Raw genomic sequence first — 23934 nt, 5'->3', positions numbered from 1 at the left:
TTGTCCATAAAAACTACATAGTACAAACTCAAGAGTATTGATTTTTTTTTTTTGCACAAAATTATATTTACTAAAACGATAAACGTAAAATATGAAAATGTGTGTTTTGGAAGGAAATGAGGCTCTAGAATTTTTATTAACTAAAAAAAACCAATTATTTATTTTTATGTCTTGCGCTGAAAGTTTCAATTCCCAATGTGTTCCGCCGAGGGCGAGGATCATCGCGATATTTCGGGTCTTAGTGAACACAACTTACCGCATCTGCAAAGGGATGTTTGAATTTCAGTCATTGTTTAAGGGAAAGTTTGAACATGCACGTATTCTCTTTATTTTGCCGGTAGACTTTATAGAAAGCTACAATATAACTTTCTTCACGTTAAACAGGTTAGGAATTTGAACTTTCTACAAAGGGTTGATGGAAATGAATCCACTCATGCGCTAACCTTCGCAAACAATTGGAAAATTCTAACTTTGGCTTTGGGATCTAATTTGGTTAAATAAATTTTCCCAAATAATTCGTACCGACAATAATAATAATTGTGTTAACAAATCTGATTACATTAATAAGTAGCTTATTTTCTACAAATAAATTTTATGTTATTTAGAAAATTAATAGAGATAGCGAGTGTTTTTTATAAACTCAGGACCTTTTCTGATTAAGCAAAAGTAGGGCTTGACCTATTTTCCCTTGGAATAAATTTAGTTGTGGCTTCACAAGTTGTATTTAAATACTATTTGGCTTAGCAGATTGAATAAATAAATACTTTGGGAAATTCGAACTTTTTAACGATACGTGAGTTTTAAAACTTAAAACCGCTGATTCAGCGAATTAACTATTTCCAAAAACTTGAGTTTAAATTTGCATGAAATTATATTGCTCACACACGGAAAAAAGTAAATTGTAATAAATAATTGTCGATTTATAATAAGTAATGATTAACTGCTAAAAATTACCATTTCAAACTTTTACCCTTTCTAAATTATACAGTAAAAAATTTTACATCAATGCGTCAAAAAATTTTGTGTTAAATACTTAACTAAATATTTAATTAAATATATGTAAAAAAAAAAATATTTGTGCAGATCCTTAAAAAATTGAAGTTTCAATTCCTTCTTTTTATTTTCTTTATTTACGTTTAGTTTTTCACTTTGCTGTAATTGTTGCTCGCGAAAATTCATTGAGCGTATTTTTTTTTTCGCGAAAGTAAATACTCGGTGTTTTAATTCAATTTTTTTTGTGAAAAGATGAAAGAAATCTTTGTGTTCACCGCATCGGCTTTATTACAGCGCAAAAAAAAAAAAAAAAGAATAATGATGATGATGATGATAAAAGAAAAAGATGTTTTAGAAACACGCTAAGTTTAACAAAATGCTCAATGCCTTTGGAAGGACTGAATAGAAAAAGCTGAGATAAAAAAGCAAAAAGAAAAAAAAATAATAATTGCGAAAATTCTAAGTATTGAAGTTGTGATAAAATTGACGTAAATATTTAAATGAAGATAAATACTCATCAGTTGAAATGAGAATTTAGCTGTATTATTTGTTGAACTGTGTATGTGTGTCTGTGTCGATAAATGTATGAAATATGACTAAATAAAGGGTTAATCTCCAGGTTTATATGAACCTAGTGCTTGCGATGGCAATACCAATACCATCTTTCATTATTTCGGTGATATATCTCACCTTCGCCTACTTCAAAATTTACAACGAAGACGAACAGAATTTGGTGGACAAAAACAGCGAGGGAGGCGATAGCGGCGTGGTGGGTGACAATGAGAATGCCACGCCGTTTCCACCCACGAGTGGTGCCGTCACCCCCGGAAGCGAGGCCTTCAGAGAAGACCTCGCGAGTTTCGGGCACCAGCTAAAGGTCGCGATGGCCGATGAGGTCAGCAGAGAGAGTCTTGATGGGATACCCAACTGTGTTTCTACTCAGGGGTAAGACCGCTTTTATCAATAAATATTTTTGTTTCAACAAAATTTTATTTATTAATATCAATTTTTTTTTGACTATGACAAAAAATTTTCAAAAATATGTTGTAGTTTTATGAATTGATTAACAAAAAAATAATAAAAATAAATTTTTTCAACACTTGATAATTTTATTTCATTTATTTATAATTCACTTTACTCTAAAAAAAAAATTTATTATTTAGAAATTAATCTAAATTTATTAATTTTTTTACAAAAAAATCTCAATTATTTTTTTTACTTGACTTAATTAAAAATTACTTCGAAAAATTCTTTAAATAAGAAACTGTATTCTCAATAATTATCGAGAATATATTTTTTAGTGTTAAAAAAAATTTGGTAACTATTTACAAGTTGGGTCAAACCCATTTTTAGCCATAATTAGTTGAAAAATTCACATTTTTAAATTTTTTTTATGGCGCATTTATGATAAAAATGTCTTAAAAGGAAAAAATTAAGATTTCGATAGTTTTTTTGCCTTTAAAAATTGGATAAAATTTTAGCTCTCAGTTATAATCACTTTAATTGATTCCATATCTGTTTTTATACTCACAAAAAGTAGCCACAGCATTTAAGCTATTAAACGGCGGGGCTAATTGACATTTAACTAGGTCAATACGTTACATTACTATATAGCAACCATTTTTTCTTTACAATTTATTATTAGAATTACTCGAACGTCTAAAATTTATGCATTACCAGAATTGCCATAAAATAGCTTGTAAATGGGCAAACTATTGCCAAATTTTTCTTCGAATACCATTTGAATCTTGAAATATTTTCACCTCAGTAATTCCGTTCCCGAAGTGGAAAATCCAACCAGAAATTTTATTTTCTTAAATTATAAATATTTTTACTTTTTATAAATACTTAAAAAAATTCTAAGATTTTTGTTTTTTAAATAGTTTTTAGTACTGTAAAATATTGCAAATTTTGTAAAAATTTTTGATGTAGAAATTGATACTAAGTACTTTAACTATGTCGATAATTTTCTGAAATATTTCACAAGTTTCTCAAGTTGAAGTATGTAAATTCCAAATACATAACTTTAACTATTTTTATAACAAAAAAAAAACATTTATTTAAATTATTATTATTATCGCTATGTTATAATAATAATTTTGACATTTAATCTGAAAAGTATATAGGTTTAATATAATCCATTTATATAAATTTATCGAAGCTATATAGACTTGCGATATCGCGAGTATTAAGTCTGAAGTATTTTAGTTTATTGGAAAATCTTTAGCGTACTATTTTCTCCAAATGCAATTTACTCAAAGTTTAACGTTTACACGAGGACGGGATATTTCAGTGGAGGTGATGATGACAGAGGTAGAGAATCAGTTTAGTATATATGTATATACATACATACAAATATAAATAGTCGAGGTGAACTTTTATCAGAATATTGGATGCTTGGAAATTTGCAAATCAACTCGATAATTCATTCATTCGTATTTAGTACGTTCGATATTTGATTTAATATTTTTAAAATAGTTAAATATTTAACGCGAAATAGAGCCTTGGCCCTAAGAATAGAGAAAATTTGTGTTAATTGTAATTATCGGAGGACGCTAACTGATTTAAATACAAAGGGAGGAAAGAGTGAATCTAATAAGAAATAGCGGGAGATATTGAAGTTGAACGATTGGGGAAACTAAGAAGCAAATTTAACAATTATGTAAGTCTCACGGGCACCATTTGGTGGCAATTTGCCTCTGGTAATGTCTGTGACATAACACGTTACATAAATTTGTATTATGTGCACTACATTTCACAAATTGATGCTGGTTATTGATGATATCACTAATCAATTGACCTAAATTCTCCGAATAGTCTTGTTAACAATTCCGCATCATTATTTTTAACTTTATTAATTAATCGGCTTATTGTCAAATGTTATCATTTAGTGTTACTATACTTTCAAATGTTAATTTGAAATATACTTTTTTTTATTTCTATTTTATTTCTATATTTATTATTATTTTAATTATACTTCAAAAATTCATGAAAAACAAAAATGTATTGCGCAATTTATATCTCTTTAACTTTCAAAATTTTTTCAATTTTTTGAGAGAATTAAAGCAGGGAAAATTTTTTTATTGTTGTTTTTTAAATAAAAAAATTTTTTTAATTATCTAATTTGTATTGACTATCAACCTTGCAATTATAATGTGACAGCCGTGACTCGTGAACTAAAAAAAAATTAAAATTTTGCTTTATTAAATAATGACTTGTTAAATTGCACTGTACTTTTTTAACTATTGAAATTTTTAAAGATATAAGCTCATCCTGACGTTTCACTCATCAAAAGCTTTCATTTGAGTACCCACATCAATTTTTCATATATTTTATATATTTATATAAATGTATATATGAAAAATATATCAAAATGCATGTGGATACTCAAATGAAAGCTCTTGACGAGATAAAATATCGAAAGTAAATTTTTTTAATTATAAAAGAGTATTTTAAAAATTTTTTTTAGTTAAGAAAAATTAATCATCTGGTCCACCCCACAAGAAAATAATTTATTTAATTAATCCTCTTACCGCATGAGTGAGAGTATGTAAAATCGAATTTACAGAATAAAAATACACATCAATTTTTAAACAGATAAACAAAAATAAAAACGTTTGATGCATAAATACAAAAAAAAAAAAATCGACAGCCTAATTCATATAATAGATCTCAGAAAATATGAATATCGCTTAGCAATATTATATACAAAAGTATTTATGTTTAAAATAAGTAGATTGAGGTAAGTTATGGAGAGTTCGTGCGGGTTTTAAATCGATGGTTGATGTCCTTGTAAAGTTTTCCTGGTGCATTCGCTTACATTTAGGATATAAACGCTCGATTTGCACAGGTTGTTATTCTAGTTGTGGGGTGAAATTGAGTTATATGAGCTTTATTAAATTTGTAAATATTTAAACACATACCAGCAGAGTGGTTTATTGTGTAGGGTTACCGATCGATAAAAATAAATGCTTTGTCTTGTATTACTTTTTAATACTTCTAATGCACAGATGTGTAAGTAAAGCGTTTATTTTTTATTATTGGCTTAAATGTGTAAGACATTGGTGAGAAGGTCATAAAGTATAATAAGCTTAATATTTAATACTTCAATACTTCTGTCGCTTGAATTTATTTATGTTTAATAATATGATGGGCTGACAAGTTAACACTTTAAGTCCGATCAAATACAATCATTATAAAAATATTTTTATCTTTATAATAATTCCTTAATTTTTTTTTTGCAATTGTAAAAACTGTCAAATTAATAATCTTAGAATTTTTTTTTTATTTTTAAATATCTGAAGTATTAAATTTTTAAAGTTACAATTAAATATATGAGAAATTTATTTCAAATGTGCTACTTAAAAGTCATAAGTAAACTTTTGAATTTTTGAATGTATGGCAAAACTTATTTAATAATTTTATTTTACAATTTTATGGCTCAGTTTTTTAAATCGTGAGTTTCTTAAAAATTTGAGCGTAATTTCTCAGTTTCGATCGATTCCAATTAAGCCAATATTTGTCACATCTTTAACGAGTTTGAAAGTAGAAGAAAACAAATTAGTTTGATGGAAAATAAGTGTTTAATTATTGAGCTGAAAGCTTAAGCGAAAACAACTTTAATTAATTAATATATGAGTAAAATATTTCTTTCAATTAAAAATAAGTTTTAAATTTGGAGAGTAAATTTTTTAAATTACACAGAAAAAAAATTTTACTTGAGCTTAAAAAATTAATAAAGACGATCAAAATAGTTTTGGCCTGAGTAAAATTTTTCTTGAAGAAAAAAAATTTTTTCCGCTACACGGCGAAAAAAACAGTAATTTTTGCATAGGAAAAATTCCTATGTTGACATTTTTTTTTTTCAGTTGAAAAAAAGTAGAAATCGAAAAAACACCATTCAGGATATTTGTAGAAAATGTGAAAGTTTTATATGAAAGAAAGTAAAAAGAAATTAAAATTTTTTATCATCGAGAAATTCGGAGTTTTTTCGAAAAATCTAAAAAATAACGATAAAGATAGGTTCGAATAATGTTTTTCGATTTTTTCCCAAAAAAAACATTTAATAAAAAAAATTTTGAAGAAAAAAACATCCCGATAAGTCAAGTTTTGAAAAAGTTATGGCAATTTAAGCCACACCGTCCATAATCTGCTGGATTTTTAATTTTTTCAAAATTAAAAAAAAAATTTCCTCGAATTTTTTTATGACAAACCGACTGTATATCACTGTTTTACTTTTAAATTATTTAAAATTGCTCGAATTAATTTTTTTTTTTTTAATTATGAAATAATAATAAACACCTATCGTGTAATAGGTCTAATACTAATGTGTAATTGCACTGCATGTAAAGTAAAACAATGAAAAATAAAAAAAATCATGATTGACTTCTAACAAACTCTAAAAATGAGGTTGTTATTCCAGTTTATTAAATGAGTAAAGTTAAAGAATGAAAAAATAAATAATAAGAGGCATTTAACATTGAGACAGGTGAAATTAATTGCTTTACCTTTAGCACTTGATCGTGATATTGCAACCGGTGTAACTCTGTCCTAGTCTATACTTGCAGGAGCATTAATGGCCATTCTCATGTTCATGTTCTACTGACATTGTGCTCTCATTGTTCTATGCATGTTATACTAGCATAGATTCCAATCACGAATATACACTGTGTATGTTTACCATCAGTTATAATACTTCTTCCTCTACTTATTATTTTCACATCAGTTAAATATTTAGGTCAATTATCAAGTGATCCTTGTAATAAAATTATTTTACTTGTTATTAATATTTTACAAACGGAGCTTTTATTCATGTCAATATTTAATTTAGCTAATTAAATAGATTATAAGTATAAAGTACAAAAACAAACAAATAGATACGAATGTTCGGTAATGACTGGCACATGTCCTTTTAAACTTTCTTAATTAATATCAGAAGTTTATTTTCTAAAGTCCATATGTAGGAATTTTTAAAATTTCTTGCTGAACTTTTTAAAAACTCTTTCTAAGTATCAATGTACTTTTTTTTTTAATTAAAAATTAAAAAATAAATGTCTATTTAAATTATTGTAAATTTAATAATTTTTTTTAATGAAAAATAATTGTAAAGAAAATTTCAAAAAAAATTAGACATTTAAAAATAAAAAATTTAAAAAAAGGAATTAGTGCAATTTTTTAAATATTTTTTTAGCATTAATTTATTTTTCCAACAAAACTAAAAAACATATAATTTGTTAAATCTTAATCTTAGAATAATTTATTGAAAAGAAATCATTTACGACTGAATTAATTTAATAGAATAATTGATTACTAGCAACTTCGCAGTCACTATGTGACTGAAATTAAATTCTGGTTTATTAAATAATGACTTTTATTAAATTGCACTTTACTTTCTTAAATATTGACGTTTTTAAAGATATAAGCTCATCCCGATGTTACACTCATCAAGAGCTTTCATTTGAGTACCCACATGCATTTTTTATATATTTTTCATATATATATATATATATATATATATATATATATATATATATATATATATATATATATATATATATATATATATATATATATATATATAAATATATGAAAAATTGATGTGGGTACTCAAATGAAAGATCTTGATGAGTGTAACATCGGGATGAGCTTGTATCTTCAAAAATGTCAATATTTTACAAGATACAACGTAATTTTTTAATGATGTATCTAAAGATAGAGCATTTTCGAATGCAACATAAATACTTATCATAATAAATTGACTATCGGCGAGAATGATATAAAACCTTGAAAAGGCATAAATTCAAATCAAGACCTTTGCAATGACACTAAATTTCTTTAAAAAAAATCATTTTTATCATATGACTATTCTGGACTCAAAATTTTTCTTATTCTCTCAATAATATAAATTCAAATTTAATAAATTGAACTAATTTTCCATTTTTTATTATTTCTTTAACTATAATGTCAAAAATTAGACATTATGTAAATTTGTCCAATTAAAAATAAAACAAGAACTTTGATTTAATTAAAAAAAAGTTAGATATTTATTAGATAATTTAATATTAAAAAAATATTTTTTTTTTTTCATTGAAAACAAGGAACTTGAGCAAGATGATGACGACGAGTATCTTAACTCCGGCTGGGCCGACAGCGGCAGTTTGAAACGACAATTTCAAGGATTGAACAACATTTCATGGAAGCCCAAGTAGATAAAAAAAAAGTATATACAATACAATACAATACAATAAAAAGCAGCCGATTCAAATCCGCGGACAGTGAAGAGGATCAAAAAAATACTTGGCACAAGTATAATTTATTGTTTCCTTTGTACGAAGATACTTATCGCGGTGATAAAGATTTAATCGGAAACCACTTTATTGTATTCTACACATTACGGAGCGAACCAGAATAAAAAAAAAAAAAACTTAACTTCTGTATCGGGGAAATAAAAAGATTTAGCGCATATAATAAAATAATCATGTGAGGGGGCATTATTGTTAACTTTAGTTATCCTCCGTTATCTGCCTGCTAATCATACGGGTAAATATGAGAAACATATTGGACTTTCAACGAATTTTTTCAAAGTTATGAACGATTACAATAAAGTCAAGGTGATATTCGTTGAGTTTGAGAAGTTAAATAGGATTTGACGTTAATAATTGTTTAAATAAATAAAAATCAAGTCTGGTTCACTCTGATATTAAATTTTATAAGAGAGTATGATTTGCAGTACTGAAAAATCACATTTAATAAATGCTATATAAAAAAATAAATAAATAAAATCTAAATAATTAAGTGCATAAATGATAAATAATGTTAAATTATTAAATAAAAAATTTAATAATTCGCTTGTTGTGGGATCATATGCATTCATTCACCGTTGCATCTTAGTATCAGATAGGTAATAAATTTATTAAAATAAAATCGCTCCACGCCAACACAATTAATGGATAATTAAATTTAAATAAATAAAATAAAATAACAATATATAAGACTAAAAAAAATTCTTGATAACGGCAAATATTGATGTAATGCTCATTACTTGAAACATTTAAGAAAAAACAGTCCATTATTTTATTTTATTTTATTAATCTGATACAAAAAAAAAAAAAGTAAACAAATTACCTAATTGACTTTCCCGGCCGTCCAATTAATTAATCAGGCTGTCATTTTTAAATCACTCATGTACATTTGTGTGATTTGGTAAAATTAACATGCGTAAATGTTTAAGCGTATTTTATTTTTATTTTTAATTTTAATTGAAAAATAAAAAAAAATTTTGTAATGAGCATTGTTTGGATGAATAAAAAAAAATTCAATTTTTTCTTAATTAATTATGTGTAAGGGGGATAGCTACTGTGAGAATCGAAAAAAATAGGTGATTTTCGAAAATTAATTACTCAAAAACGGTACGGTGAATTGATCGGAAATTTTGGTAGTAAATTATTAATATATTAATATATAAATAATAAATATATAATAATATATTAATAATAAATTATTAATATATAAATTAATATATATATTAGAGATATTTATTGAAATATTTAAATTTATACATCAATTCTTACAATTGCATGATTGTAAGTGCTATTGTAATTAAATGTATTGTAATACGTTTACAATTCCTCGCGATTTTTGCTTAATTGTATCAAATATTTTTTGTTATTATAAATTTAGATTATTTTTACATATTTTAGTTATTGTTTGACTTTTTTAGATAAAAAATTTTATTAAAAAACCTAAATAAATATAAGTTACACGGAAAAAACAAGATAACACTGGATATCATCCCAGATTATACTAAGTGAAAAAAAACAATTTCAGATAGTAGCTGGTGTAATCCAGATTACAATGAGTATAATCCAGACTATAATTATTATAATCCAGATATCACCCAGTATAATCTGGATTATACTAGCTACTATCTGAAATTTTTTTTCACCACAGATATCACTGAGTATAATCTGGGATGATACCCAGTGTCATCTTGTTATATAAACTTTTATTTAATAAAAAAAAAAAAAAAAAAAATTTTTTTGCCCTCCGGGCGGAAAGTGGCAACTTTCGTCCCGCTACGCTAAACAAAGTTGCCGCTTTCCGCCTTCGTCGGACAAAAAAATAGTATACAGCCCTTGGAAAGTAAAAAAGAAAACCTCAGATCACATGTTTGTCGACCTCGGCTTCGCCTCGGCCAACAATTACATGTGATCTGAGGCTTTTCTTATTTTCCTTCCCAAGGGGTGTAATATACTATTTTTTAATTTTACAATGGCTATCCTCCTTAACAATGCTCAAAATAAAAATCAGTATTGCAAATTTTTTAATTTTATTATAATAAATTTTATAAAATTGACACACAATGTAACTGAGTGCTTGAGAATTTATAAATTTGCCTGGACGCACATAACAATTACACAATCATATTATACACTTGACACATATGCTATCATAAATAAATAAATAAATAAATAAATAAATAAATAAATAAATAAATAAATAAATAAATAAATAAAGAAAACTAAATTGTTTTTATGAATTAAGAACAAGTTGTCTGTGATCTACAATAATTGAAATAAAAATAAATAAAATAAAATAAAAGAAATAAACAAATGTATAAAAAAGTATTGAGGAGTTTAAAACAAATAATGTATAAAAATAATTAAATATAAAACGTTAGCGAAACAATTACTGGATTGGACGTACAAGTTTTTAAAAAATGCTTACTTAATGCGAAGTTGCAACGCCTGTTTTAAACATATACATATAAATATATAAATATAAATATATAAATATATATATATATATATATATATATATATATATATATATATATATATATATATATATATATAATTAGGCATTGCATACAATAAATGTGCCCGTCAGTTAAAAAAAAAAAATGGCCACGGCTATTTTCCGTTTATTTGCGATGTAAAATAATAATTTAAAAAATTAACGCCGTAAAAAAAAAACGAATTTGGTAATTAAAATAAAAGCAGCGATACTTTGTCGATTGATAATAAGTAATTGAATAAAATATAAATAAATATAGTAATTTTTTTAGATAAATAGAAGCTCAAAACACCAAATCATTCCTTCCACCCGCTCCGGCCGTGTATTTATTGACTACTGTACCGCGTCTCATATCGATTTATTGAATAATTAATGCACTTACTGTACTGTACATCATAAATTTAAAAAAACTAAAAGAAAAAATTAAGACAAAAATAAATAAATCACCGCCAAGTAATTATTTCATAACGTTATTAAATGTTTACAATAATTTTTGTACTGTTTAGCACACAACTCACGTAATAATGTATATTGCAATTAAAATATATATTATTTACTTAATTATAATATTTAATATTTATGTAAAATATATATATATAAATATATATTATTAAGTTTATTACTTGTCATTGACATAAAGATTTTTATTTAGAATGAATGGTGTATATGATGGCTTTCTGCGGTTAATTAATAAAAAATAATGTTGTCAAAGCTTTGATATCATTCGTTTATATTTATTCTGTATTTCATTTTTAACTTAATATATTATACATTATGTTATTTGATAATACTTTTATTTATTATTCATCTTCTAACGTTCCTTTGAATTCGTCGAGCTCGTCTTTCTGCAACAGATGTAATTATTTTTTTTTTTTAGAATTTTTATTCATAAGTTTTATATTTAAATATAAGAGATTAAGATAAAATCAGAAAATGAACGATATGTTGTCATCTTTAGTTCAGGACTCTAGCCAGAATTCATCAAGTAAAATTCGTATTTTTTAGGTAGATTTCATAGATATCAATCTTTTTTGTATTGGTCCTCATGACGGAATTTTGTCGTAAAATACAAAAATTTTTTTTCGGGAATCGGCGTATTTTTGTCCGAAATGCAAAAAAAAAATTTTACGCCCTTATGACCCACCCTCGAATGCCACCATAAGGGCGTATAATAAAAATTCCATTTTTTTTAAAGTTCAAAAAAAAGGTTTTTTTTGCTCTTCTGCACGTTTCATGAAAAAATACATCGGTTTCCAAAAAAAATTTTTTTTCAACGTCCCTATGACTACTAGGACCCCACCTCGGATGCCATAAAGGCGTATAAAAAATTTGTTTTTGGGAATCAATGTATTTTTTGTATGAAACGTGAAGAAATGCAAAAAAATTTTCTCCAAACTAAAATTTTTTTTTGGACTTTCTTGGATTTTTTTTTTTTGGATAATAACCTTGAATGAGTTCGAAGATGAGCGAATTCTGTCAATAAGTGTAGAAATGGTAGCTCTTCAAAATGATCAAAATAGTAAAAATCACATCAATTTATTCTATGAAATCTACCTTTCATTTCGGGTGTTTTTTTTTTTTATTGTAAATTTATTTAAAAAATTTTTCTTACCAGTAAAATTACATTCGAGACTGAATAATTGGTTTTGAATCCGTTTAAATAGTTGAATCTGTAAAAAAAAAAAAAAATAAATAAAATTTATTAAGCTTATGTTGGTTAATTGAAACATAAAATTTTAGTGTGAGTATATGATCAGAATTTTTTGACATCAAGTTTTTGTCAGAAAAGGTAAGGGTAAACAATTCATCATTTATTTTATCTATAGCGCTAGTAATTGACTAGTGATATTTACGTTTACTTGATAATTTATTTTTTTTTAATTGAAATTCGATTGCAAGTAAAAAATTCTTGATCAATTAAAATTTTTCCATGTTCGATCTTTAATGATTCATCAAAATAAATATATTTCAGTGAATTGAAAATTAATTTGGAATAACTCTTACCAATGCAACTTCAATGGAAATTAAATAATTGAATCCGGATCCTCGAACTTGAAACTCGAAACTATAAAATTTTTTTTTTTATTAATTTTATGTTAAAATAAAAAAAATTTTTTTTTTTTTTGAGTAAGATAAAAATATATTCAGATTTAATTTTAGCATCAAATAAAAATCAGCAATAATTTTGCCTCGGAGATCGTCATTCATTATAAAAAAGAATATTTACTTTGATACAAAGTGAAGATGTAAATTTTTTTTGGAATAAAAAAATCGAATCAATTTATCAAGAGATTTAACTTCCCGAAAAAAAATTTGTTATACGCCCTGTTAGCTTGATATTTTAATAATTAATTTGATATACATTTTAAGTTTAACTACAGGCAAAATTTTTAGTTTTATATATTACAGAAATTTTTATCAATTCAGGGTTATTTAATTTACCCTTAAAATTCTCTAATGTAAATCACTTTAATTGTATGTATATTCAAATTGCATAATAATTTAAGTATTTTATTCATATTTTCTTATTACCATTTGGCGTTAGCCTTGGCATAATTGTCAATGAACTAAACTAAATTAATTACTATTTAAAATTCAGAATTTACACTTACAAATTCAATGAAACGTCCGATGATTCCTTCTTGGTTATCAAAAACTTTGCCTTTCAATTGAGAGCTGTAAAAAAATTTGTTACTTTAATAAAATGTAATTTTTAAAAATTGAATTAATTCTTTAATTTTTATAAAAAAAAAATCAGTAAAAATTTTGACATCAATGTCAATCAGTCCCGAAAGATGTAAGCATCATTTTTATTTATTTAAACGAGAATCAGCTTTGTTCATATTGGTAATACATTTTTTTTTGGAGAAAATTTTATATGAATATAATTATAAAAAAAAAAATTATATTCAAATAAATAAATGTGTCAATAAAAATTTAGTTAATATTACGAAAAAAAATTTAGTCATTCAATTTTATTGATATTTTAAAAAAAAATTTCTATTGATAGTTTAAAAAAACAATTTAAATAATTATTAGTAATTAATAAATCAAATTTTGATAAATCACTTACCAACTCTGCGCTTTCAAAATAAATCCGCTCATCCATTTTTATTTTTGTTGGCCTCAAGCTAAAAAAAAAAAAAAAAAAAAATCTGATTAAAATTCAATTGAATATAGAACAAAACTTTTATTTGAAAAAATAAAAAATCAGTTTAAAAAGTGACATCAACGTTAATCAGTCCCGAAAGATGTAGGCATCATATAAATTCAATAAAACAATTTTTAACAAATTAAATAAATTAACTGTTGAATAAACTTACCAAAAAATAAAAAAATATCCAAGAGTTACTACTTCATTGTTGAAGCTCTGATTTTTGTCTGTAACGTCACTACCCACCTCGTAGTCGTTATTGATCTGAATAATAAAAATACTTTGTTAAATACTAAAAATAACAGCTCGCATATGAATTGTTAAAGATAACATATAAAATTAATTCAGTACACGTTGGGATAATTGAACATCAATATTTTCAGACCCGAAAGATAGAATCATCATTTTAAATTTTATAATTTTTTTTTTTTTTTTTTTTAATTATAAATTTAAGTTAATTTAATAAAAATAAATATTTATCACTTACGGAATTATAAATCCAGTGGAATTGAAACGCTAACAGTAAAATATTGATCTTGACACAAAACATCAGGTATGTTAAATAAATTTCATGTCTCAATAAACTGCTATTGCCGTGACCTGAAATTGAGTAAAAAAAAATTACAACATGTTCACTGTAAATAAATTTTTTTTTTCCAAAATAATTTACTAATATTTTGTCCAATACAAACTTAAACTCGTTTGAATTTATTGATTAAAAAATAAAATATTAATGATAATTTAATGGAATATGTATGGCTGAGAAAACCAATTACCAAACAATATGGCTTCTTATTTATGAGGGCAAGAGAAAAGTATCAATTGTACGAATAAAAAAAAAAAAAGGAAAATAAATAAGAATATCAGATGAAATAAACGTGATTTGTTATTAAGTACGACGTAGAAGCGCTATTAAAGAAGAGAATATTGCCAGTGGCAATCTGATACTGGTAGAAAGTATAGATTTATATTCAAAGATACTAAATCATCCCCATTCCCTTTTTAATTTAAATACCATACTTTTGAATGAATAAATAATTTAATTGCCTAGCACAGCTCAGATTTTTAAAAAATAAACCGCGACAACCATCGGATAATAAATCGTGTATCAGCATATATATATATTTAGGTTGTCTTCGGTAACAATTCAAGCTCTGAGCTGCTGTTAAATCCAACAAAAATTTGTTAGTTTTCTCGTTATATTGTTTGTGAGATACATATAGGTTTTTTTCATACTTATTTTTTATCAATGCTTCATTGTAATGATTAATTATAGATATACCTACATTGTGGATAATTTTCAATCAATTCTCCATAACTGCAGACAGTGAAAAGGTAAATAATACATTTATTATTAGCAAAATTTTATTTTGCGTTGAGACATTTTTTTTTTTTTTTTTCATTGAAGGTACAACATTTCATTTTTTTTTTTTTTTAATTTAATTAATTGAAAAAAATCATACTAAAAAAAAATATTGCAATTAAAAGTTAAGAACTTGTATTGCTAAATTTTTTAAAAATTAAATTTAATAAGGTAAAGTACCCAGTAGTTGCAAATTTTAATTGATAAATTAAAAAAAAAAAAATTATAAAAAAAATAAGAAAAAAAAAATTAATGTCAAGTTTGAATAAATTCTGCTTGATAATTAAAAAATTAAAAATAAATGTTACTGAAAATAAAGATAAAAAAAAATAAATTCCTGTAAAAAATATTTATATATATTATAAAATATTTAAATTCCCCCCAAATATATAATTATTCATTAAATGTTTAAGAAAGGTTTTTTTTTTTTTTTAGTTGTTGATAAAAATAGTCACAAAAGATCCATCCCACTGGAATTCAATTGAATAGTAAAACATTTTTGCAAAACTACTCACCTCATAGTGGACTAGTGGAATTCATTGACAAGTGGATTCAAGAAAGAAAGATAATCTTGTGATTGCTGTTCCATCCGCCGTTAAAGAATGTTGTAATAAAATTCTCAAAATTGATATTGTAGAAGATACTGTAATATCTGATTGTCTCTTTTTCCAAAGCTAAGTCGTGACATTTTTTTCAAAGTCAATTAGAAGAATTGAAGACTGTGTATAAATATATATATATAAATATAGATCTATATATATATATATATATATATATATATATATATATATATATATATATATATATCGAGAGATCTGATAAAATCATGAGTATTGTTGATTGATAGAAAAAAAAATTTTTTTATATTCATTTGCTTTTTAAATTTTATTGATAAATTGTTTCAAGCAAGTTAATAATAATTAGCATGAGACAAATTCACATCTAGTGTGACAATGAAATTAAAAATAATTGAATAAGGTACTAAATAACTATTTAGTTATATCGCTATCAGCAGAACTGTCATTACCATCTATTTTCTTTTTTTAATCATATTATTTTCATAAAAAATTGCATGTAAACATACACATTGTCCTATATAATAGTTCATGTATTGATAAATAATGCAGTTAATTTTGAAAAAATTTTTCAAATCAAAATTACGATGAAAAAAATATGATTTTAATTTTTTATTCATTCAGTAAAATCGTTTGTCACGATTTGTCAGATACTTACAGACTAACCATGAAAAAATTTTATTATCCAGAGTTTACACGATAATAAAATTATTAAATATTTTTTATCAATTAATTAGTACTAATTTTTCAAGACAATAATAATATTAATTAAATAATTGTTCAATCAATTCAGAATTAAGATAATTTGATGAATGTCAAATAAACTCTAATTAATTTTTTTAAAACCACCATAAAGAATTATTTTATACACCTTAGACAAATATCGACACAAAACAAAAAAAAAACACATGAAAAAAAAATAAACTCTGTCTCTACTGAGCGTCAAAAAATCTACATGGAATTAAGTTTATTGAGTATTAATATTGTCAATTTAAAAGATTACTTTATTTTTATAGTTAAGTTGACTAGCTATCAAACACACATTTATCTAATTATCTCAACAGCAATTGATTGAAATTTAAACCATAATTATTTGATATAAATTTTATTAATTACTATATAATTAAAAGGATTAAATACAAAAAAAAAAATATTCTTGCGTTCCCATTGCAACCCAGGAATCTTGACAATTAATTATATTTTCTTTAGCATGTATCAAAGTAATCCCTTTAATTATAACTGTATTTTTTTTTGTTTGTTTTTAAGTAGATATTATTGGAAACACGTTCCACGGAAGAATTAATAAACGTGCTCATGTACATTGTTACTCATTGTCGAATGAATAAATTAAAGTATCTAAAACTTAATTATAGAGACCATCTAAATTATATTGTTAGTAATTTAATTAATATTTGTTAGTAAACATGAATGACTAAGTCAAACAAATAATCGTGTAAAATTATATACTCGATGCCCTAAATTATATACTCGATAAAATTTCCTCATTTGCACGAATAAAAACTGACAATTACGTGAGGAAATAGCGGGCGTAAAATTTATTTTTCAATAAGTCTAATTTAAAAAAAAAAAAAAAAAAAAAAAAAAAAAAAAAAAAGAAGAAGACAATATGATGACGATAATTAGTAATAATGCAGTCATGATAATAAAAATTATCAATTTAAAATTGTTCTAACATATAGATAGGTAATACTGAAAATTTATATAAATTCAAACAGAATTTTTCCTTTTTCATATTTCGCTTGACAATTTTTTTTTTTTTAACGTTATTGCTGATTAGTCAGTTATTATTTATCTAATTATTTAATAATTATAGTGATGTTTGTTTCTAATAACGTCGTCGTTTATTTGGAAAGTCTTCCTGGCGATTACGATCATTGCCACCTTGCCAACGACCACCGCCGACGCCGTTATTACCACGATTATTACCACCAACACCACCACCCATGTTGTTCATATCAACTCGCATATCCATAAGATCCATTATTGGTCCACGATCATCGTAACCCCCGCTACCGTGATTCGTGCGATCCATATTATTATACGCGTCCATGAACGATTTAGGATCCTGATTATTTACATTTTTTTTTTTATAATTTAATTAAATTAAATATTTAAATTATTAATTTTTCAAGTTATCAAGTCGAGTACATTTGTACATGATATACAACATACGAAGAATACGGTTTATTCAAATTGTTTGAATTGATTAACCGTAACACCACGTACGACGTTTATATTGAAACGCATAACAGTGGATTTTGATTTGTATTGCAGATTATTGGGATGTTAACCATTAATAGTTTTATAATGGTTTTGTTCATTAAAGGTGACCATCCATCACACAGCAGCAGATCATCGTCAATATCACATAGAAAAGAAAGGGGAAAAAATAATGTTAGAGATTGTTTTCCGTCATTTTTTTTTTTTTTTTTTTTTTTGATAATTATATAAAACGCGATTTAATTTTATAGAAACCCTAGTTTAGTTTTTATCTATAAGGTTTCAATTTAAACCAGATTGCTAAATCGCTAGTGGATAAATTCGTTGAATTTATCGTTATTGTTATACATTTTACCGATAAAAATGCCCAACACATTGGCGACTTTTTAATTAAGTCAGACAATGCTCGTCTTAGACGATATTTATCTTGTCAAGGAGGTCCTTTCACTTCAGTTAAGTCACAACTGTCTGTAGTGGTCAATATTTGATAAATTAAAATAAAAATTCCTAAAATTAAAAAATACATATGAAAATTAATTAAGCTGATATTTGATAATTAAAAAAATTTTTTTACAAATAAATTACGGTAAAAAAAATGAGAAAAAAAATTGATATGGTAAGATTTTACAGTTTGTTATAATAATTGTAATAGAGCATAATAGAAATGGATTGTATTGAATTGGATGACTCTGAAAAAATACTAACATGGTTAAAATTTTTTTTTTCAAAAATTTCCACGGTGAAGAATAAATTAAACTTCACTAGTATATAAATAACGACTTTAACTATTAGATAAAAATTAATTTTATGCATAATCTAATAATTTTTATCTAACATTGACGGCGAAAGGACCTCCTTAACCAGGTAATATAAATTATTAAAATATATTTAATATTAAAGATAAATTATTATGAGCGGCTAAAAGACTTGATCAGGGTCTTTTTGTCCACTAAAAATAATTTAAACTTTTGATGATTTATTAAAAAACTACGGCGCATTTTCTTATAGTTAATTTAGTTGGGCATTTTTTTTTTCGTCTGTATAATTAGACAAAATTATTTGAAAACCTGAATGAAATAAATTAAGTATCAGGTGTTATTTTTCTTTTTATATAAAAATAAATTCACTCAAAGATATAAAACAGAGTCTTTTGCCTGCACACACATGGAGAAATCAATCGTGACATATTTTAATTATTTTTATTTTTTGTATTTACAACATCTTAATGTTAAATAATATTAATGACAAGATGCCTATTGACAACACACGAATTAAACTTCTTGCGCGAGTTAATTCATTGTGAAATAAAAGGAATTATGTTTAAGATAAAAATAAAATTATAACGTAGCCTTATAACTACGGACGAACATGTACAGACTTTAAGTCGTGTACTGATGTATTTAATTAAAGAGAAATAATCTCTTTGATTCAATAAATTTTCTTATATACTTTTTCCCTCCCAAAGAATTATATTTTAATAAGCTTCAGCAGTTTTATTTTTTGTAATCGACTGTCAGAAATACAAAATTTATTCCAAGACAGTCGATTTAGTTCCAAATAATTTTTGAATAAAATAATTTATCAATATCGGTGCAAGTAGCTTGCACACTATGGTATTTAGTGATGAAAAAAATACTCAATTTTGTTCAAGTTTTTTTTATCGAACGATATTAATTAAGTAAGCGAACGTATCGCAAGTTAAATTATAAACGTCAGTCGATAACTCCATGCGGTTGTGTTTTACACGAAATAAAAATTTTAATTAGTAGTTTTAATAAATAAAAAATTAATTAATTTTTATACAAGCTTGTTGAAAGTATACAAGTTGAATAGTTAACTTTATTGCAGGCATAAGAACTCTGTTAGCATCAATATTCATCAGAAATGTAAGAGTAAACGCGTGTTTTTTAACGACGGACAAATTTATATTTTCATCATGCAAAAATAATATCGAATATCTTATTATTTAAAATCAATCAATAAAAATAATCACGCGCTATTTTTAGCGATAAAATATTTCGATAAATCATCGGATTGAAAACAACAAGACTGATGAATTTTTTCGATTTCTGAATATGAAATTTTCGCTCTAAATTTTTATAACGAAATCCATTTTCGAATGATACGAGTTATGAGAGTTAGAATGACTAGATTAGCAATCAATGTTCGAAGGAAAAATAAAATTTTAATAAAATATTGAGTTGATTAAAAAGAATACGTTACCACTGGCATATTGTTTCCTCCTGTAACAAAAAAAAAAATCATATTTATTTAGTATTATAATTCATTTATTTGGAAATGTTAATTTTCATGTTGAACAATTTTCTACATCAATATTAAATAAAAAAAATTAATAAAAATCAGAAAAACTCACCGTCGGGTCCGTTGTAGGGGTCACGGTCGTTAGCACCAGCGGTGTCATAGTTTTTTCCACCGCCGCCGCCACCACCACCACCACCTCCACGCATGGCTTGTTCCTGTGAAAATAAAATAAAAAAATTTTATTTCAAATTGTGAATTTACAAATTTTCAGAAAGTTTTAAAAATTTGACTACTTCACGTGGATCTCCGTAATTTCAATGATTAATTACAAACCTGCATGAAGAGATTATTTTCTTGCTGACGTCTATGCAATTCTTCTTCTTGACGACGAATGCGCATTGTCATTTCTTCTTGCTGACGACGCTGGACTTCTTCCTCACGCGAACGGCGCTCTTGGGCTTGTCTTTCTTTCATCTCCCACTCGCGTTTTTGTCGTTCACGATCAGCCTCACGAAGACGCAATTCTGCAGATTAAACAATAAAAAATTTTTAAATAAATAATTATAAAATAAAATAAAAACTAATTTTATTTGAATTGTAAAATTGTACCCAAAGGTTTGGCACACGTATAGCAATTTAATTACAATCGTGCTTCCTATTTGGGCTTTCTTTTACTCTACCCTGATTAAGTATACATTTGGCACTTGATGATTATAAATTCAATCACTCAAACGTGGCGGCAGGGATAAAATTGAGTTAGTAAATTAAAATTAAACTTACGTTCTCGTAGTAACTCAGTTTCATGTTCGTATCTAGCGAATTCCATTTGAGCTTCAAGCTTCTCTTCTTCCATGGCCATTTCGCGTTTTAGAGCTTTCTCCTTTTGTTTGTACAATTCGTGCAATTGTTTCCACCTAGTACCGTACTCGTGCTCAAAGCTACCTTGCTGAGCAAAGCGCGGTCCAATTTCACGGGCTTTGAAAAATTCGGGATTTTTGCGCTGAATATTTTTGTCTGGGTAACCGTCAATGTCGTCTTGCTGTTCGAGTGATTCAACGACAACCGGTCTCAATGATCTACAAAAAAAAAACAAATAAATCCGTGATAAGTTAAAGCTATTTTAGTATTTAAAAAAAAAAAAAAAAAACAAATTATTTTTTTTCTTTTTATAATAAAAATGTATCCGAACTTTTGGCACACAGTAAAGCGTAAAATTTATCCAACTGTGCTTCCTAATCCGGACTTCAATTAATATTCCCCTAATCAAATGAATATTTGGCACTTGTACAATCAAACAAATTAAACAAGCGTGGCGTCGGGGTCGTAAAACATAAACTAATAATTAACTTACGCGGTGAGGAAGTAGCACCCTTCGTTACATTTTCTTAGAGCCATTAAAGCCGATGGTTTTCGAACGTATTCGACAATGCCTTCGCCCATGCTTTTTCCTCGGTCATCAACGATTACAATCGCCCGCTCTATTTCACCAAAGACACTGAATGCCTTCTCCAAGAGCTCGTTGGATACCCAAGGCGTTAGATTTTTTACTTTAATTGCTGAAGAGTGGGGAGAGAATCTCACTCTAATTGGACGGCCTTTACGCATTGTTCCATCTAATTCGTGCTTGGCTTTTTCGGCGTTTATTCTGTAATCCTGTAAGAAAAAAAATTTTCTTTTTTATTTTCACTGTTTTGTGATGAATAATAAAATATATTGACATTTTTTTAAAATCATAACATTTAAAAAAATGCAGCCGAGGGGTATTATCACTAAAGCTCAGACGGTAATTTTTATAATCATTTAGAAATGTATTCATAATAATTAAAAATATGTAATTGTAATATTTAATAAATTTACCATTCTCAGAAAAGCGAAGTTCTTCTCTTTGTTGACGAAGAGCTCTGATATTTCACCGTACGGACTGAACATATTTTTAATTTCTTCTTCAGAGATATCATTGGTAAGGTTTCCTACGTAGAGTCGATTGCGGCCACTGAATTTTTTCTCAGCAGTATCTTGGGGTGGAAGATCGTGAGTTGGGCCATTGAGACTCATTATTCTCTCCATTAATCGGTCCTGAGATAATAAAATTAAAAAATAATGATAAGAATATATTCAGTTTCAAGTAAACAAGTTTATAATAATAGAAGAGAAATTAATAATTTTTTTTTGCAATATATGAATAAATAATTACTTCTTGTGATCGGTTTCCCATGTTTCTGTCACCACCACCGCCTCCGCCACCTCCACGACCTCCCCGTCCGCCTCCGCGGCCGCCACCACCGCCTCGTCCGCCACCTCCTCTACCACCACCGCCACCTCCACCACCACCGTCATCATGACCTTGAGGCCCAGCACCCATTAGGCCTGCTCCCATGTTATCTTGCATGTTTGGATCATCCATCATGGAATCACTCATTTTCATCTGAAAAAAAAAATTAATCAATAAAGAAGTTCAAAAATTAAAATTGGAAAATTTTTTTTTGTAATTAAAAAAAAAAAAATTATTATAGACTCATAAAATTAGCCGACATTGTTAATTTTAAAAATTTTTTTTTAATTACTAAATTAAAACTAAATAATATTAGAAATTTGAATAACGCGCTACGCGAGCACCTTAATTTTGACCAACGATAAATCATGGCCCATTTTTTTGCGACGAGTTTCGATCTATAATTAACTTCAAGACTTTCATGTATTTTAATTTAGAGGATTTATAAAAAAATTGCACTTATAATTTTTTTGTATCAAAGCTTTTAATAAAGAATATTCTAAAAAATTTTAGATGTCGGCTAACTTAATTTTCATATTGAATTGAATTGAAAAAAAAAAAAACTTAAGAATTTTATATTAAATTTAAAAATAAAAAAAAAAAAAAATTGTTTAATTAAAAAAAAAAAAAAATGGTGTGCTCGCTATAACAATTACGTTAAAAATATAAGATAATAAAAAATAAATTTATCGACTTAAAATATCAGCCATCCCGTGAAAAGACCGCGTGGTAAGTAAAATGGCGCCGAAAATAGACGCTCTGAACAACGAATTTTTTTTAACTTCCAAATTATTCCAAAAAACAAAAAATAATAAATGAAAATTACCTGCATATCATTATTATTTCTTTGACCGCCACCTCCACGACCACCAGAAAATCTGGAGCCTTTTCTACCACGTCCTCCGCGGTTTCCACCGCCTCCACCTCCGCCACCTTGGTTTTGTCCTGGCCGTTGATTATTTTCATTGCTGTTTTCCTGCGACGGATTTGTGGTATCCGGTTTATTTTCACCGTCCATAATTGCTTACTGATATTTCCGAAGTATGAAATTTATTTCTAACAAAGCTATTGCTTCATAAGCACAAAGTGGCTTATGAAATGATAAAAAAAAAACCTTTTTGTAATTTAATATTCACCTTGAACCGTGGATGTTTAGAAATGAGCGACGAACTAACTCATCCGGGTGACAACGGACAAAGAGACCGTGGAAAGGGAAAGCGACGCTGTATAGAGGGTAAAATTCCCACTCTCCGCACCCCATCGTCGCAATGCACTCTGG

The 23934-nt window shown here is 26.3% G+C and overlaps 2 protein-coding genes and 1 non-coding gene across 8 annotated transcripts in view; 1 reads left to right on the top strand and 2 right to left on the bottom strand.

The window, feature by feature from the left end:
- Nucleotides 1-11408, top strand: part of LOC141527670 (cilia- and flagella-associated protein 298) — a 47371-nt gene extending 35963 nt beyond the window's left edge. Inside the window, exons 5-6 of one of the 2 annotated variants that reach the window (XM_074243250.1) lie at nucleotides 1613-1938; nucleotides 8091-11408. In XM_074243250.1, the coding sequence (XP_074099351.1) occupies nucleotides 1613-1938; nucleotides 8091-8154 (390 nt within the window). In that variant the 3' untranslated portion in view covers nucleotides 8155-11408. The remainder of the gene's footprint in view (nucleotides 1-1612; nucleotides 1939-8090) is intronic. The other variant, XM_074243251.1, reaches the window with a different exon arrangement.
- A 93-nt stretch (nucleotides 11409-11501) lies between these two features.
- On the bottom strand, nucleotides 11502-23867 carry LOC141527668 (hrp65 protein). Of its 5 annotated transcripts, XR_012479222.1 has the most exons (16): nucleotides 23482-23849; nucleotides 22578-22808; nucleotides 22241-22459; nucleotides 21735-22036; nucleotides 21164-21459; nucleotides 20717-20907; nucleotides 20496-20598; nucleotides 20345-20364; nucleotides 15821-16024; nucleotides 14430-14542; nucleotides 14112-14206; nucleotides 13862-13919; nucleotides 13401-13464; nucleotides 12793-12853; nucleotides 12401-12458; nucleotides 11502-11633 (listed from the first exon to the last, which is right to left on the bottom strand). XR_012479222.1 is itself a non-coding variant. In XM_074243246.1 (10 exons), the coding sequence occupies exons 2-10, from the start codon at nucleotides 23671-23673 to the stop codon at nucleotides 17727-17729; spliced, it is 1794 nt and encodes a 597-aa protein (XP_074099347.1). In that variant the 5' UTR covers nucleotides 23674-23682; nucleotides 23792-23867; the 3' UTR covers nucleotides 16162-17726. The 5 variants fall into 5 exon arrangements, 2 of the variants coding, with proteins under 2 accessions (XP_074099347.1, XP_074099349.1); XR_012479223.1 differs by lacking the exon at nucleotides 12793-12853; XR_012479224.1 differs by lacking the exon at nucleotides 15821-16024.
- On the bottom strand, nucleotides 13537-13603 carry LOC141527788 (small nucleolar RNA SNORD2). Its single transcript, XR_012479253.1, has one exon. It is a non-coding gene; the product is annotated as a small nucleolar RNA SNORD2 (small nucleolar RNA).
- Nucleotides 23868-23934: the final 67 nt, after the last annotated feature.

Source organism: Cotesia typhae, unplaced genomic scaffold (assembly GCF_013202065.1).
Source record: "Cotesia typhae breed Kobodo isofemale line unplaced genomic scaffold, CoteBio_Ctyphae contig_4, whole genome shotgun sequence".
In the NCBI taxonomy this organism is placed as follows: domain Eukaryota; kingdom Metazoa; phylum Arthropoda; class Insecta; order Hymenoptera; family Braconidae; genus Cotesia; species Cotesia typhae.
Note: the sequence above shows the minus strand (reverse complement) of the source record. Positions and strands in the feature narration are given on the sequence as shown.